This window comes from Podarcis gaigeae (genome assembly GCF_964106915.1).
Source record: "Podarcis gaigeae genome assembly, chromosome: 6".
Lineage (NCBI taxonomy): Eukaryota > Metazoa > Chordata > Lepidosauria > Squamata > Lacertidae > Podarcis > Podarcis gaigeae.
The window spans coordinates 89369055-89386128 of record NC_139682.1 but is presented as its reverse complement, the minus strand read 5'-3'; the positions used below and the strand labels follow the sequence as shown (position 1 = coordinate 89386128).

The following is a 17074-nucleotide window of genomic DNA, read 5'->3' as shown; positions in this document are numbered from 1 at the left end:
CCTAGGCTCTGTGGTTTAACCCACAGTGCCACCCGCATCCCAAAGCGGTTTACAGAATATTAAAACAATAGCGGGGCGATGTTCCTCCAGCCTCAAGAGCATAGCTGTCAACTTTTCCCTTTTTTAAGGGAAATTCCCTTATTCCGAATAGGATTCCTCGCAAGAAAAAGGAAAGGTTGACAGCTGTGCTCAAGAGGAACCCCTGTTGTAGGGCTGGGTGAGTCTGGGCCTCGCCCCCTAGGCCAGTGGAAAGGGCTTTGCAGGGAGCGGCATGCCATGCCCCTGGAACACCTGCAAAACAATCTGAAGCCCTGATGTAGCCAAGCCCCAAGTCTAACACTGTCTCTTCTGCAACTACTTAAAAATGTCCTGCAAAATTGCTACCTCCAAATATACAGTGGTACCTCAGGATGCGAACGGGATCCATTCCGGAGCCCTGTTTGCATCCCGAAGCAAACGTAACCCTTGTCCGCGTGTCTGCACATGTCACGTTTCGGTGCGTCTGCGCATGCACGTGACGTCATTTTTACGGTCTGTGCATGCGCACACAGTGAAACCCGGAAGTAACGCGCTCCGTTACTTCCGAATTGCCCCAGAGCACAAACTGAATTTGCCTAAAACAAAGCGTATTCATCCCGAGGTATGACTTTTGTCACCTTGAGTGCATTGCTATGTTATGTAAGATTATCCAAACAGTTTTGTATATAATTTTTATTAAATTTTCTGTTTTACAATTTAAAATACTCATTTTTACATCCTTAAGATATCAATGACTTCCCTTCTTCTCTTTCCATGGTTCATTTTATATATCATAAATCCCTGCATACTTTACAAAAACTATACCATTCACATCCATCAAAACTTGTTCACACTGTTGAATTTATCTTAATGCTGCCAGTGTTTTCAGCTGTACACAGTTATTTCCCATATATTCAATAAACGTTTTCCAATCTTCTCTAAACCTATGTTCTTCTTGTTCTCTTTTTCTATATGTTAAGTCTGTGAGTTGTGCATATTCTGTCAACTTAAGTTGCCATTCTTCTTTGGTTGGGACCTCGCTCGTTTTCCATTTTGGGGTGATTATCCAAATGGTTTTGGACCAGCAAGTTGTTAAAAGCTTGCATGCTTTTGAAGCTTCCAGTTGTTGATTCTCATCTTTCCGTGTTCAACATAGGCGCCGACTCCATGGGGCCTGAGGGGGCCCGAGCCCCCTCAAAAATTCGTTTGGGGGGGCTCTGCCCCCCCAATAATTTAAGAAAATTATTACCGTAAATTTCGCTCTATAACACGCAGATTTTTTCTCCTAAAAAGTAAGGGGAAATGTCTGTGCGTGTTATTGAGCGAATGTGTGGTCCCTGGAGCCGGAGCGCAGGGGCAAAAATAGGCAAAAATCAGGCAAAAATAAGATTGGGCGGTCAGGTGAGGGAAGGCAGAAGCTGCTGCTTTCCTGCATTCTGCCTCAGGGTCTTACTGCCAACCCGCTTCTGTTGCTGCGTTTGCTCAAACTCAACAAAGAGCAGGGAATCCCCTGCCCTCTTGGCAAGCAGAGGGTTAAGGAAAGGATCGAGTCCTTCCTTCTAATTCTTTCCTAGTCACACTGCATGCAGGCTCCAGCCCACCACCTCCTCCTCTCCGTGCTCTAGGGACTCGCAGGTGGGAGAGAGAGAGAGAGAGAGGGCTGGCTTGCCTTCCTTTCCTCCCCCCCACCCCGTTAAACTACTCCCATGCATTCTTAGCCAGCTGCTTCTCCGCACACCCCTCTTGTGCTTCTTGTCCCTTCTGTGTTTTTCCTTCCCTCCCCATTTAAAACGTGGTGACAAAGCACGGATCCACATGGATCCTCAGGATTTTTGCATTGGGTCACCCCAAATTCACCATCAGATCACATAGCATGTTCATGGCTACATCTTGCACCAAAAAGATCACGCACCCACTGTTGCCTAGGGTCACAGTGGTGCAAAAACGTGGTTATAAAGCACGGATCCACACGGATCCTCAGGATTTTTGCATTGGGTCACCCCAAATTCACCATCAGATCACATAGCATGTCCATGGCTACAGTCTGTACCAAAAAAATCACGCACCCACTGTTGCCTGGGGCTGCAATGGTGCAAAAACGTGGTTACAAAGCATGGATCCACAGGATCTTTGCACTGGGTCACCCCAAATTCACCATCAGATCACATAGCATGTCCATGGCTACATCTTGCACCAAAAAAATCACGCACCCACTGTTGCCTAGGGTCACAGTGGTGCAAAAACGTGGTTACAAAGCATGGATCCTCAGGATTTTTGCATTGGGCTACTCCAAACTCACTGTCAGATATTAAAAATCTTTATAAAATAGAGAATTAAATACATACAGAATGTTAAATTTTCAGTTTCGAAATATTAGTACTAGTTTAGTACTGTATTTCTATATTACTATAGTACTGTATTAGTTATTTTCAAATACTTAAATATTTTTAGGGTGTAAGACCCAATTAAAGCCCGTTATTTACATACAGTATTACAGTATTTACATACAGTATTAGGCATACTGTATTAACTTTATTAACTGTATTAAAGCATTAACTTTGAGATATTATTTTTATTTAATGAACCCTCAGCCTTATTCAAAGTAAGCTTAAATTAGCTATTTCACTTATTAATCAAAGTGCTATTACTGTGCGACAGCAATATTTTATGTTTTATTATTTTAATGATAGTTTAGGATTTATTTAAATATCATTTCAGTCTTTTCAGAGCTATATATTCACTGCTCTGTAATAGTCTATAAGCATAATTGTTACTGTAAATTAAATTAGCTTTTTACGAAAATACCGTGCGTGTTTATGTTTTGTTTCTTTTTTCAAAGCCAAAAAGTGTTTCAGGCTTGTCGAGTTTCCCGGAGTGTGGAGTTATAGAGAGTCGAGTTTTCGGGGTTCTAATGTTGATCATATGACTCTAAAATACTTTTAAAAAACTTTAAAAGTACTTTGGCCACCTCATGAGAAGAGAAGACTCCCTGGAGAAGACCCTGATGTTGGGAAAGATGGAGGGCACAAGGAGAAGGGGACGGCAGAGGACGAGATGGTTGGATAGTGTTTTCGAGGTTACCAGCATGAGTTTGAGCAAACTGCGGGAGGCAGTGGAGGACAGAGGTGCCTGGCGTTCTCTGGTCCATGGGGTCACGAAGAGTCGGACACGACTAAACGACTAAACAACAACAACAACAAAATTTTCATCTAAAATTTAGAAAACTTCCCAGGGCAGGACCCCGGTATGGGCCCCCCCAATATTTTTTATAAGTCGGCGCCCCTGGTGTTCAACCGTAGCTGGACTATTTCTTTGCATTTTCTAAGCTCCCCCCCCTTTTCTGGAAGTGGGCAAGTAGCCCCTAACTGTGGGCATTAACCACTGTTAATGAACATGCACCGAGTTTGTGCTACAGTTTTGAAATGAAGGAGCGTCTCCACCCCTGCCCAGACACTGAGGTCCAGCTCCGAGGGCCTTCTGGCGGTTCCCTCCCTGCGAGTAGTGAGGTTATAGGGAACGAGGCACAGGGCCTTCTTGGTAGTGGCACCCGCCCTGTGAAACTGTCTCCCATCAGATGTCAAGGAAATAAACAACTATCTGGCTTTTAGAAGATATTTGAAGGCAGCCCTGTTTAGGGAAGTTTTTAATGACTGATGTTTTAATGTACAGTGGTACCTCGGGTTACGTACTTAATTTGTTCCGGAGGTCCGTTCTTAACCTGAAACTGTTCTTAACCTGAAGCACCACTTTAGCTAATGGGGCCTCCCACTGCCGCCAGAGCATGATTTCTGTTCTCATCCTGAAGTAAAGTTCTTAACCCGAAGTATTATTTCTGGGTTAGCGGAGTCTGTAACCTGAAGTGTATGTAACCTGAAGCGTATGTAACCCAAGGTACCACTGTATTTTTAATCTCTTGTTGGAAGCCGCCCAGAGTGGCTGGGGAAACCCAGCCAGATGGGTGAGGTATAAATAATGATTAACAACAACAACAATATTTGATGTTAGATCTGCACCTGTTTCACAAAGGGGGTAGCTACCGCCCCCCCCCTTGGGGCGGAGAACGTGGAACAGGATTTTAGAACCTTCTCCTGCTCAGTTCTGGACTGGTTTGCAGTACTTTTCTTTATACAAAATCAACTTTTTTTCTGTAGGACCATTGTTGTGCCCTGTGCAGCTGGTGAGTTTGAGGGATTAGTGGATGCTAGGAAGTGATCGCCTGTCAGCGATAGTTAGACACTAAGCCCTATTATGTTCTATGCAGCTGAATGGTAATGACCAAAGGGGAAGTGCTAAGCAAAGTGGCAGTGCTGAAATACCGGTATGTTCTCTGTACAGTTAAGAACTGGCGGAGAGGTGTGAAAAGATACTTTCAATACTCTTTGATGGAGGAGAGAAGCAAGCAGGAGTGAATTCCTGGTTAGCAGAAATGGGTTCTCAAAACCCTGGCAGCTAGTGACATCAGCTGATTTTGTAATCCGGGCACACAAGCCTCAGTGAACGACTTTCTCCCCCTTGGTAGAATAATAATAATATTTTTATTATTTATACCCTGCCCTTCCTGGTTTAAAAACCGGGCTCAGGGCTGCTATCAGCAAATATAAAATATTAACTAAAATGTGACTTAAAAACAGCATAAAATACAACATAAAATGCAGCATCAATATCAATAAAATTCAGGGGTCTTTTTTTTGGGGGGGGACCCTGTGAGTAGACATCAAATGATCACCAGGGCTAACTGGCCAAGTTGGTCCTACTAGGGCCAGCAAGGAGACCAGGGAAGAATTTAAATGTGGGGTCCCAGAAAGGGTTTTGTCATAGAAGAGGAAAAGGAGAAGGGAATAAAGGATCAGGCTAATTAAAATTGAAGGCCAGGCGGAATAGCTCTGTCTTGCAGGCCCTGCGGAAGGAGATCAAGGCCTGCAGGGCCCTAGTCTTGTGGGACAGAGCGTTCCACCAGGGCGGAGCCATCACTGAAAAAGCCCTGGCCCTGGTGGAGGATAGTCTGGCTTCCTTAGGGCCCGGGACATTTAAGCTATTATTATTCATGGACCTTAGACACCTTGATAGTTAAATTGTGGGTGAACATATCAGACGACACAGCAATTCTTCAACTAAACTGAAGGGTTCAGCCAGCCTGCTTATATAGAGCTCCACTAGAACACAACAGTAACCATTTTCTGTAACTATCCAATCACTGAACGTCACTTTCAATCCCTTATTTGCATATGTGGACCTGAGTGAAAACTATCTACAGTATCCCCCTGCTGGCCCAGGGTGAGAACTTCAGTACATAACATTGATGACATCACCTCCAATACAGGAGATAGGAAGCTCAGCTCCACTTCCCAAACAGAACAAACTGACAATAACTTATAATAAGACTAAACCTTAATGCTATATACAGAACACCACACCAGAAGGAAGAGAGACAGAAAGAAAAAGGAAACCCCAGCTCCTTCTGGCCTTGTTATTATAGTCAGCATGACCTCGAAGCAGAGATAACAGAGCCAGTTTAAGCCATCTGTACTCAGCTTCTATGGAGGAATAACCCAAACATCATGAAGTTATCTCCTGCTTAGACTACTGCAACGTGCTCTACGTGGGGCTACCTTTGAAGGTGACCTGGAAACTGCAATTAATCCAGAATGCAGCAGCTAGACTGGTGACTGGGAGTGGCCGCCGGGACCACATAACACCGGTCCTGAGAGATCTGAATTGGCTCCCGGTGTGTTTCTGAGCACAATTCAAAGTGTTGGTGCTGACCTTTAAAGCCCTAAACGGCCTCGGTCCTGTATACCTGAAGGAGCATCTCCACCCCCATCGTTCAGCCCAGACACTGAGATCCAGCGCCGAGGGCCTTCTGGTGGTTCCCTCATTGCATTTTGGGAGAGTGGGCGGGTTAATGGCTAAAGAAGAAGAGGAGGAGGAAAACCACCTTGTGTATTGTTAACGCAGAAAAACGGTATACAAATTGAAAGCGAAATGAAAATAATAATAATGAAATAAAATCGAAAGGGGACAGGACAACCCTGCCAGGGACGACAGGAAGAAAATCGCAACAGCTCTTTTCCTCTCCCTTAAATGTTATTATTTTGGGAGAGTGGGCGGGTTAATGGCTAAAGAAAAAGAAGAGGAGGGAGAGGGGGAGGAGGAAAACCGCCACAGAAGGGTGGCATACAAATTGAAAGCAAAATGATAATAATAATGATGATGATGATGATGATGATGATGATGAGCGCCGCAACCCCAGAGTTGGCCACGACTGGCCCTAATGGTCAGGGGTCCCTTTACCTTTACCTATGAAAATAAACCCTCTGTTGAGCTGAAATATCACACTTCAAATCCTCTCAAGACATCTCTTGTGTTATTATGCACTGCCACCTTGTGGAGATTTTCCATGAGGATTGTGTGGCAGGAGAGACTGCAAGATCTCCCAGATATGACAAGGCTGCAGCAAGTTGCAATCCTATGCCCGTCTACTCAGAAATAAATCCTAGTGAATCAAATTGAACTTGCTTCGTGATAAATTTATGTAGGATTACACATCCCCATCCAGGATTAAAGGGACCAATCTTTCCCTCTCCATTGGGTAGATGTAATTGAAAATGCTGTTTATAAATATTGGAAATAAATGATAACAAAATTGAGAAATTAGTGAATACACCGGTTGTGAATCAACCGAGGAATTTGTTATCATTAGGCAATATGTAACATGAAAACATTACATTCTGCATGGCTGTAACAAGCTATAATTGCAAGTTGTTATGTTTAATCAATTCTGAAATAAGAATTAAGCCATGAGTTAGCAATTCAAATTCACTGTCGTTTTAAAACAATACATTACATCGAGCTTGTTTTGTGTGTATGTGTGTGTGTGTGTGTGTGTTTTAGGAGTCCCATCACTTTAAGATTAATAAACCTACTTGTGTAAGCTCAGTTCTTTATCGGAACTAGTTTTGGCTGTTTGTTGTCTTCAGGCTTGGAGGAAGTGTATGATTGAGATAATCATCGCCCACAGTATTTACATAGCTTCACAATGGTAACAGTTGCTATCTAGGAAAAAAACACACATAATGCCTGCTTAATGCATTAATTTCTGAAACTGTGCTGAGTTTTGCCTCCCCTATGATTCTAAACTTTGCACTGTCTTAACAGCCCATCCCATCTCCTTGGTACCATTTGCCATTTGCAGAGCTACTGTTTCTGCCTTTTTTAGTGGTGCTGCAAAGCCACAGAAAAGACCATACAGTGATACCTCGGGTTACAGACGCTTCAGGTTACGTTTTTTTCGGGTTGCGGACCGCCAAAACCTGGAAGTACCGGAACGGGTTAATTCCTGGTTTTGGCGGTCGTGCGTGCACAGAAGTGCTAAATTGTGCTTTGCACATGCGCAGACACACCGAATCGCAACCCGCGTGTGCGCAGACGCGCCGCTGTAGGTTGCAAATGTGCATCCCACACAGATCACGTTCGCAACCCGGGCATCCACTGAATTTAAGAAATCAGGACCAAATGTATTTGCAGACCTAAGGACTCCCCACGGCATGTGTATGTTATCATAAGCTCGTTTTCTCACAATCACCCATAGTTTGGATCAGAGTTGGAAAACATTGCAAGCCGGTGCTGTATGTTTATATGGTTATTGTGTTATATCAGGCATAGGCAAACTCGGCCCTTCTGATGTTTGGGGACTACAACTCCCATCATCCCTGACCACTGGTCCTGTTAGCTAGGGATGGTGGGAGTTGTAGTCCCAAAAATATCTGGAGGGCCAAGTTTGCCTATGCCTGTGTTATATATTTTATTGAAAAATAAAAATGTAACAGAAGAGGTCTTGCTACTGCTACCTCCCAGCAGAGCTATTTACACACACTGTGCAAATGTGGAAGCTGTGTGGTACATGTCACCAGTCAAGCTTGCAAAAATATATCATTTGCCCGATAACAAATGTTGGAAATGTAAAGAGAATGAAGGTACATTCTTTCACCTTTGGTGGACGTGCCCAAAGATTAAGGCTTTCTGGGAGATGATCTATAATGAAATGAAAAAGGTATTTAAATATACCTTTCTGAAGAAACCAGAGGCCTTCCTCCTGGGCATAGTCGGCCAATTGGTGCCAAAGAAGGATAGAACTTTCTTCATGTATGCAACAACAGCAGCAAGAATACTCATTGCAAAGTATTGGAAGACACAAGATCTACCCACCCTGGAAGAGTGGCAGATGAAGGTGATGGACTATATGGAACTGGCGGAAATGACTGGCAGAATCCGAGACCTGGGAGAAGAGTTGGTGGAAGAAGATTGGAAGAAATTTAAAGACTATCTGCAGGAACACTGTAAAATTAATGAATGTTAAAATGATGTTGGATTGAAAATAAGTGGCATTAGCAACAAAGTTAATAAGAATATGCAAAAATGAATTGATAATGGATGAAAATATAGTTATAACATGTTAAGATATAGAGTTAAGATAAATGAAAGAGGGTAAGGATTTGCTGATTTGATTATGTAAATGGGAATACAAAAAGGGGAGGTATGAGGAGGTCAAAGAAACAAGCTAATGAGTGTAAAGTTATAAAAAATGGACTTGTTTTTAACTTCTTTTTCTCTATTTTTCTCGTTTTCTGTATTTTTGTTTTTATTTTTTGTGTTTTTTATGCATTTGTGTATTTATGACTTTGTAAAATCTTAATAAATATTCTTTAAAAAAAACAAACAAATGTAGAAGCTGTGAAAAAATTATATGTGAGGGGATTACCAGAGGTATACCTCAGGGTTAGTGAAACTGGTGCAGAGAAACTGAATCAATTCTTTGCATCTCTGCAGTCGTAGTTATAGGCAGATCCCAGTGCCGGAACTAAATTTGGGACACTGAGGAACTGAGGCAGATAACAATGAGAAGAGATTAATTTCTAGGCTCAGTGGTTTAGACCACAGGTATCCATGACTGAGCTGGTGATGTTAAATTCTTGAGAATAATCTTTTGGAGAATATTATCGATTAATGAGAATATTAGAGAATTTTAAAATATGAGAATATTCATTTTAATGCATTGAAAATTATACAATTAGTTAATATACATGTTTATGGGTAAACTTGCTTAGACGGCAACCAAAAACTGTACAGATACTTCTATTCAATGGGGCAACGTAGTGAATTTCCATTCTTCGATTTTTTTGCACCAGACTGAAACTGAGAATTCAGCGTGAATGACTCACGTTAATCACTAAGCCTGCCACTAACCGTATATCTACCATCAACTTTGAATTCTAATTATGTTGGGTATGTATGAAATGTAGCTTTTAAAGTACAAGGAATATTTTTTTAAAAAAACTCAGACCCGCTACATGAGCATGTTCTTTAATAAGCATATCTACCTGGTACAGTATTTTCAGTGCAACAGGAAGAAAATCAATATAAAGTTTAAAAGAAATGCTATTCTTTCCAGGAAATAAAACACAAGTAATCAGTAACGGCAAGTTACAGAACATCAGAAATGGCAATGTTGAATTACACAATGCCCAGTAATGTAACTCAGGGCCGGATTTAGGTCTGATGAGGCCCTAATCTATTGAAGGTAATGGGGCTCTTTATTTGTCTAGCTGTCCTTTGTCAACAACAAATTGCCACTGGTTTTTGTGTTGAATATATGCTATATGGCAGGGATGTCCAACAGGTAGATCGTGATCTACTAGTGGATTGTGAGGGGTCTATGGTAGATTGTGGGATCCCCCCCCCCCCATAAAGTTCAACAACCTTACCTTCCTAAAATAAGCTCAACGACTTTGGTAGATCACTGCCAGGTTTTGTTTTTTTTAATAGTGGGAATAGATCTCAGTCTCTTTGAAAGTTGAACATGCCGATCAGAAGGTCGGCGGTTCGAATCCCCGCAACGGGTGAGCTCCCGTTGCTCATTGAAAGCACATCAAAGTGCAAGTAGATAAATAGGTACCACCCTGGCAGGAAGGTAAACGGCATTTCCGTGCGCTGCTCTGGTTTGCCAGAAGCGGCTTAGTCATGCTGGCCACATGACCCAGAAGCTGTACACCGGCTCCCTCGGCCAATAAAGTGAGATGAGCGCCGCAATCCCAGAGTCGTTTGTGACTGGACCTAATGGTCAGGGGTTCCTTTACCTTTTAGGTATATAAGGCCATTTGCACATAACAAAATATATATTTCATCGAAGTCGTTGTTAAACTTATATTTTGGAAATGCACATCCAGGTGTTTTTTTCCCTTTAATTTTTTGGGGGCCCCCAAGAGAGTGGGGCCCTAAACTATGGATTGTTTAGCTTATACGTAAATCCAGCATACTATAAATCCATATGCTATAAGGGAGGGATGTCCAATAGGTAGATCATGATCTACTGGTAGATAGATTGTGAGGGGTTTGTGGTAGTTCGTGGGACCCTCTCCTCACCCTCCCAAGAAAGCTCAACAACTTTAGCTTCCTAAAATAAGCTCAACAATTTTGGTAGATCACTGCCAGTTTTTTTTTTATAGCGGGAGTAGATCTCGGTCTCTTGAAAGTTGGACAGGCCTGCCATAATGTAATTTATGGACCTAATAGGTATCTAAATGGGACGTGGGTGCAAGTAGATAAATAGGTACCACTCCAGCGGGAAGGTAAACGGCGTTTCCGTGCGCTGCTCTGGTTTGCCAGAAGCGGCTTGGTCATGCTGGCCACATGACCCAGAAGCTGTACGCTGGCTCCCTCGGCCAATAAAGCGAGATGAGCGCCACAACCCCAGAGTCGGTCACAACTGGACCTAATGGTCATTTGTCCCTTTACCTTTTAGGTATCTAAGGCCATTTGCACATAACAAAATATGTATTTTATCAAAGTCATTGTTGAACTTCTATTTTGGAAACGTACATCCAGGATTTTCCCCCCTTTAATTTTTTTTGGGGGGCCCCCAAGAGAGCGGAGCCCTAAACTATAGATTGTTTAGCTTATACGTAAATTCGGCACTGCCCCTCTGGCTGGATTAAAAACGTGTTCGTGGAAGACCATCTTACTCAGCTACGAGGGATCGCCAAAGATAGCAGAAGAGAAGCAGCAGCTTCGAGCGCTTCTCGCCCTATCCTGGCGACCCTCTTGCCCGGAGGCGCTGCGGGAAGGAGGCGCCTGTGAGGGCGGCGCCCTCGGGCGGGAGGAAGTTTAAGCGCCGGGGCGGCGGAGGTGGAGACCGAGAGGAGAAAAGCGCCCGGGCTGCTGCCGCTGCCCGACAGAGCGAACGCGGCGAGGAAGAAGAGCTCGCCGAGATCGCCATCTCCTCCCCGGGCTTGTTGTTGCGCTTGCCGCTCTCCTTCGCACCGGCCAGCCATGGGCGGATCGGGATCCAGTTTGCTCGACGAGAGTAAGTGCACCTACATCCGAGGTAAGCCGCGGCTGGCCAGGCTCAGGGAATGGGCAAAAAAAGGAACTTTGCAAGGGAAAAAAAGAATCCCAACTTTGGGGAAAGAAGTGTGCGTTTTTACGCGCGCGCTTGGGGCGCATGGGGTCGTGTGAAAGCCTTGCGCCAGGCAGCGAGGAACTTTTCCAAACTCGCGTTTGGAAAGGGGATCCCCCTCGGCGCTGCCACGCGCTCGGCTGGGCTGCCAGCTTCCCTGGAGCTTGGAAGTGCGAATCCTGCCGAATGGAGGAGCGTCGACTCTGGAGATGATCCCTGGACCTCTCCAAGGATGAAGGAGGGTTGTGTGGTTGTTGCGTGCGTGCTATTTCGGGGCCGATTCCGGGCTCTTTTAGCGGTTTGGCTCTAAATAGCAGCGGACACGGATAGCAGCTGACACGCACGTGGGAAGGAGACCATGCGGAGAGGGGATCGGGCTCCCGGGGGTTTGTTTTGCTCGCCGTCTGAACATAACGCGTGCAGCGCGATCCTATGCGTTTTCACGCTCGGGCGAAGCAGGGTTTGGTGCCAGTGAGTGTGTTAACTTTAACTTGGGCGTGAGCCCCATAGAACTCAGCAGGACTTACTTCTGAGTAGACCCGGACCGTGGCCTATGATTCTCTCCCCCCCCCCCCCGTTGCACCCTAAGTTCCGCGCAGTCAAATCTGGGTTCAGCTGCCGGGGGTGGCGGATCGAGGCGCAAACCAGCTAGAAATATATACAGTACATAGGAGAAAGTGGTGAGTGGAGGAATTTGACAGAGAGGTGCTACTTTGCTATTTACAGTCTGCAAATGGAAAAAAGAATGGTAGATTTATGGCAGCTGTGCAACGGTGGAATTCTGATCCTTGGTGGAATATATAGCACTTACCTGTTATAATCATCTCTAGGGAGGGAACAGGCAGCTTTGGACTGAGTAATTACAACTTAACCCTATACTGCATTTTCTCATTGCTGCTCAAAACCCCCTAAAGGAGATTTTAGACATTGCTTCAGTTACTGCGACCATTTGTCAGTTAGTTAATCCATTTGTAACATCTTGATAGCTAAAATACGCTGAACACAAGTGTTCATACAAATTGCAGATGGGAAGCAAAATCAGGATTCCCTTCTATACAAGACAGAAGGGGGAATTAATTGCTGTAGGACAGGCATCCCAAAACTCCGTCCTCCAGCTGTTTTGGGACTACAATTCCCATCATCCCTGACCACTGGTCCTGTTAGCTAGGGATGATGGGAGTTGTAGTCCCAAAACAGCTGGAGGACCGAGTTTGGGGATGCCTGCTGTAGGATAATGCCCGCTGCTTTATTTTTCTTATTAGATGTTGATTTCTTTAATTGGGTGACCACGCCGCCAAAATATGCATCTTACTGATGTTGTCCCTAAGCAGATGCTTTCAGAGTATTTCATAATGCACCAAAACTAAATCGTCAATAAAATCGTTTCATTTACAAGAAAGCAAACCAGACACTGGAACAACGTAACTTAGCTCAAAAATCCAATTAACAGTGAGCTACTGTCCCTGCTCCTGCCAATCTAGCAGTTTGAAAGCACGTCAAAGTGCAAGTAGATAAATAGGTACCGCTCCGGCGGGAAGGTAAACGGCGTTTCCGTGCGCTGCTCTGGTTTGCCAGAAGCGGCTTAGTCATGCTGGCCACATGACCCGGAAGCTGTATGCCAGCTCCCTTGGCCAATAAAGCGAGATGAGCGCCGCAACCCCAGAGTCGGCCATGACTGGACCTAACGGTCAGGGGTCCCTTTACCTTTACCTTACTGTATGGGGTGTTAGGAGAGAGGAGGTACCTCTGTTGGGGACACATTGTTCTCCTACTTGGGGTAGTTTGTGTTGGTCCCCATCCTGCACTCAGTCCCCACCTATGGCTCCTAGGTGCTGTCAGTGTGCAACAGCGGCCACACCCTGGGAACAGTCTTGATTGGTCGGCTAAATCAGGTGAGGGTAGCCAACAGGTTTCAAACCCTTGGTGTGTTAGGGACTTCGTGAAGACAGGCTCTGCTAGATTGTGTGGACAAGACCAATGGTGGGTCCAGTGGTCAAGAAGGCACTTTCCGCATTTGCTGTAAAGGGAAGTTGGGTGCAGATGGGGCTCGTTGACCTTGGAATGTAGCCCATCACGGAGAAGGAAAGCTGTGATCCGAAATCTCTGCAGCCTTGTGGGATGTCTTTGGGAGAAGAAAATGCTAAATGCTAAACAAATCCAGAGTTGCTAAGACAGTTGGAGGATGGTACACTTCCTCCTGGCAACTCCAGCAGCCGAGCTGGTACCAAAACATCTTGTTCTGCTTTCCTTTGGACCACATCAGCAAGGCTGAGAGGGAGGTCTTGTCTTCTGGGCAGCCCAGGATCTTACATTATTATAAATTGTATTAGTATTTCCCACACAACAACACGAAAAGTATCAAAAAATAACAATACACAAAACACAAAAAAACAGCATACGAAAAACCAAATCCATATCTTACAAGTGAATACTATAAACACTAAAAAGAAAAACAAACATTGACTTCCACCAATCCCACAGCACCTCCTTTACCTCTCATTGTGTATTCCTGTTTTCCTTATTATCTCTATCCTAGCATCTAGATATAAAGCCCTCTTTCTTATCCTTTCACTTCACGAGGTTATTCCAGACTCAGCCAGATTTCTGTCCTCAAACCTTGGCTTTTAAGGTATTCATTTAGGCACTCCTTTTTCACTTCACTTTCTGGTTTTTGTCTTATTATATCTGTCAATTTGGCTAATTCTAAATATTCTGAAAGCTTACAGAACCCTTCCATAACCAATGGTTATAGCCCAGGACCTTCTTACAGACCATCCAGGCTTGTTCCCCAGGGATGTCACTTGGGTGCTGCTGCTAATAAAAATAATTTTAATACCCCGCCCATTTGGCTGGGTTTCCCCAGCCACTCTGGGCGGCTCCCAACAGAATTAAAAGCACAATAAAGCACCAAACATGAAAAAGTTCCCTTAACAGCGTGATTTCACCCCCAGAGGGGCGCACTCCGTTGTCTCTCAAGACAGTTGAGTGCCAACAACACAGTTGCAAAAACCCTTCTGAATAGATATGCCTTAACTACCTTTTAAAAAGAGATCGTCAGTGATTAGGGTGGGAGTGCATTCCACGAAGCTGCTGTTGCCACCAAGTAAAAGAAACCTTAGCTGCATTTTTGCCGCCTGCCTGACTCTAAGATCTCTGAGCAGGTGGGGATGCATAGAAGAGGATACATCCCTTTCAGTCCTTTCTGTGACATCATTGAGTACAGAACATAGTGCTTTACAATTCTGACAACTTTGCTCGTGACATCCCTTTGAGGTAGACCAGGCTGAAGCAAAGCAGGTATGGATTTGGCCAGACTTTGGATGAGAGCCCATGATGGCTCCATTTAAGAACAAACAGAATTATAATATATAATTATTTAAAGACATGTTAAAATGAAGGAGGGTATGCAGACTGGCTGTAGGTTAATGTGTCTAGAAATGTTTAGTTAAACCTAAAACATATCCAAAAACCTGCATCATGCTCTAATACAGGGGTAGGCAACCTAAGGCCTGGGGGCCAGATGCGGCCCAATCACCTTCTAAATCCGGCCTGTGGACGGTCCAGGAATCAGTGTGTTTTTACACGAGTAGAATGCGTGCTTTTATTTAAAATGCATCTCTGGGTTATTTGTGGGGCCTGCCTGGTGTTTTTACATGAGTAAAATGTGTGATTTTATTTAAAATGCATCTCTGGGTGATTTCATAGAATCATAGAGTTGGAAGAGACCACAAGGGCCATCGAGTCCAACCCCCTGCCAAGCAGGAAACACCATCAGAGCACTCCTGACATATGGTTGTCAAGCCTCTGCTTAAAGACCTCCAAAGAAGGAGACTCCATCACACAACTTGGCAGCAAATTCCACTGTCGAACAGCTCTTACTGTCAGGAATTCTTCCTAATGTTTAGGTGGAATCTTCTTTCTTGTAGTTTGGATCCATTGCTCCGTGTCCGCTTCTCTGGAGCAGCAGAAAACAACCTTTCTCCCTCCTCTATGTGACATCCTTTTATATATTTGAACATGGCTGTCATATCACCCCTTAACCTCCTCTTCTCCAGGCTAAACATGCCCAGCTCCCTTAGCCATTCCTCATAAGGCATCGTTTCCAGGCCTTTGACCATTTTGGTTGCCCTCCTCTGGACACGTTCCAGTTTGTCACAGTGTCCTTCTTGAACTGTGGTGCCCAGAACTGGACACAGTACTCCAGGTGAGGTCTGACCAGAGCAGAATACAGTGGCGCTATTACTTCCCTTGATCTAGATGCTATACTCCTATTGATGCAGCCCAGAATTGCATGGGCTTTTTTAGCTGCTGCGTCACACTGTTGGCTCAATTTGTGGGGCATAGGAATTCGTTCATTATTTTTTCTCAAAATATAGTCCGGCCCACCACATGGTCTGAGGGACACGGTGGACCAGCCCACAGCTGAAAAAGGTTGCTGACCCCTGCTCTAATAGGACATTGCAGGTTGATCACTGGTGTGCAAAAAAAGGAAAAAGTGTTGCTATAGCTTCCATTGAAAAGCAGAGATGGACAAATGCAAAGTTAAGATAGAGATGTAGTTTAACATGCAGGAATGAGATTCCTTCTGTCCAAATTCCTTTTCCTGCCAAATTGGGAAAGGGATGAGGGTTGTCTCCTGTTTTGCTTTAGATCACTGCTTCTGCTACCTACTGCCATTAGGGAAATAATGCAACTTGTATTCTGCACCAAAGGAAACTGTATTTTGCCCCCATGGGAGTCAAAACCAAAATATACACTGACAAGAAAGCTGAGGGAGGGGTGGGGGGTGGGAATAATAATTTAAAGAGTTTATGGCTGAAAACATCAGTATAAATCAGTATTTCTTTAAATATATAACCAAAAGGGAGCGTGCTGTTGACGCTTAGATTGGTCAAAGGGGGAAACGTATTTAAAATGAGCATATTAGTTAAAAGGATGTTGAAGAAGAAGAGTCAAAGGTGTCAAATCTCTTCAGGATGCCAGGAGGTGATTTGAAACCACAATAATAGAGGCTTAGGTGAATTTACACCGCAGATTAGGAAACAAGCGAATAAATCCAGAACGATGCCAGCCTGGCTAATAAGCAGAGTAGCGGAAGTTATCAAAGGCAAGGCTGCTGCTTTTTAGAAGTGGAAATCTTCTTAGAAGAGGAAAACAGAAAGGTGCCTTAATGGTAAATTGACAAGAGCATAAATAGGGAAAACGTGAATTTGAGGAGCATATTACTGAAGAAAAACATTGAAGCTGATAACAAAACTCTTTAAATGCATCCGGAGCGAGAGACCGCCGTGTGGAGGTGGCTGGACCTTTAGACAAGGAAGGAGTGAAATAGTGATTAAAGGAGAACAAGGAAATTTCAGAACGATTCTCTTGCCTAAGTCTTTGCTGTGAAAGGTGTTGGATAGATACTCATGCCTGAGCTGCTTTTACAGGGCGTGTTTAGAGTTAAATAGAGGTGGAAAGAAGGAAGGTTCTAGAACTCGGTGACAGATTAAAAGTGCACAAGCCACATTCCAGGTGGCGTGGACATGATAGCTCTTTGAGAACTGAAATGTGACGTTGTTGATCTCCTACAAATAACATGCAATTATCAGTAGTGCTGGG

General features: G+C 44.1%; 1 protein-coding gene across 1 annotated transcript in view; it reads left to right on the top strand.

Moving 5' to 3' along the window:
• The first annotated feature begins 11039 nt into the window (after positions 1-11039).
• NIBAN1 (niban apoptosis regulator 1) overlaps positions 11040-17074 on the top strand; it is a 101461-nt gene continuing 95426 nt past the window's right edge. Inside the window, exon 1 of the mRNA XM_083743806.1 lies at positions 11040-11398. Within this exon, the coding sequence (XP_083599932.1) occupies positions 11344-11398 (55 nt within the window). The 5' untranslated portion in view covers positions 11040-11343. The remainder of the gene's footprint in view (positions 11399-17074) is intronic.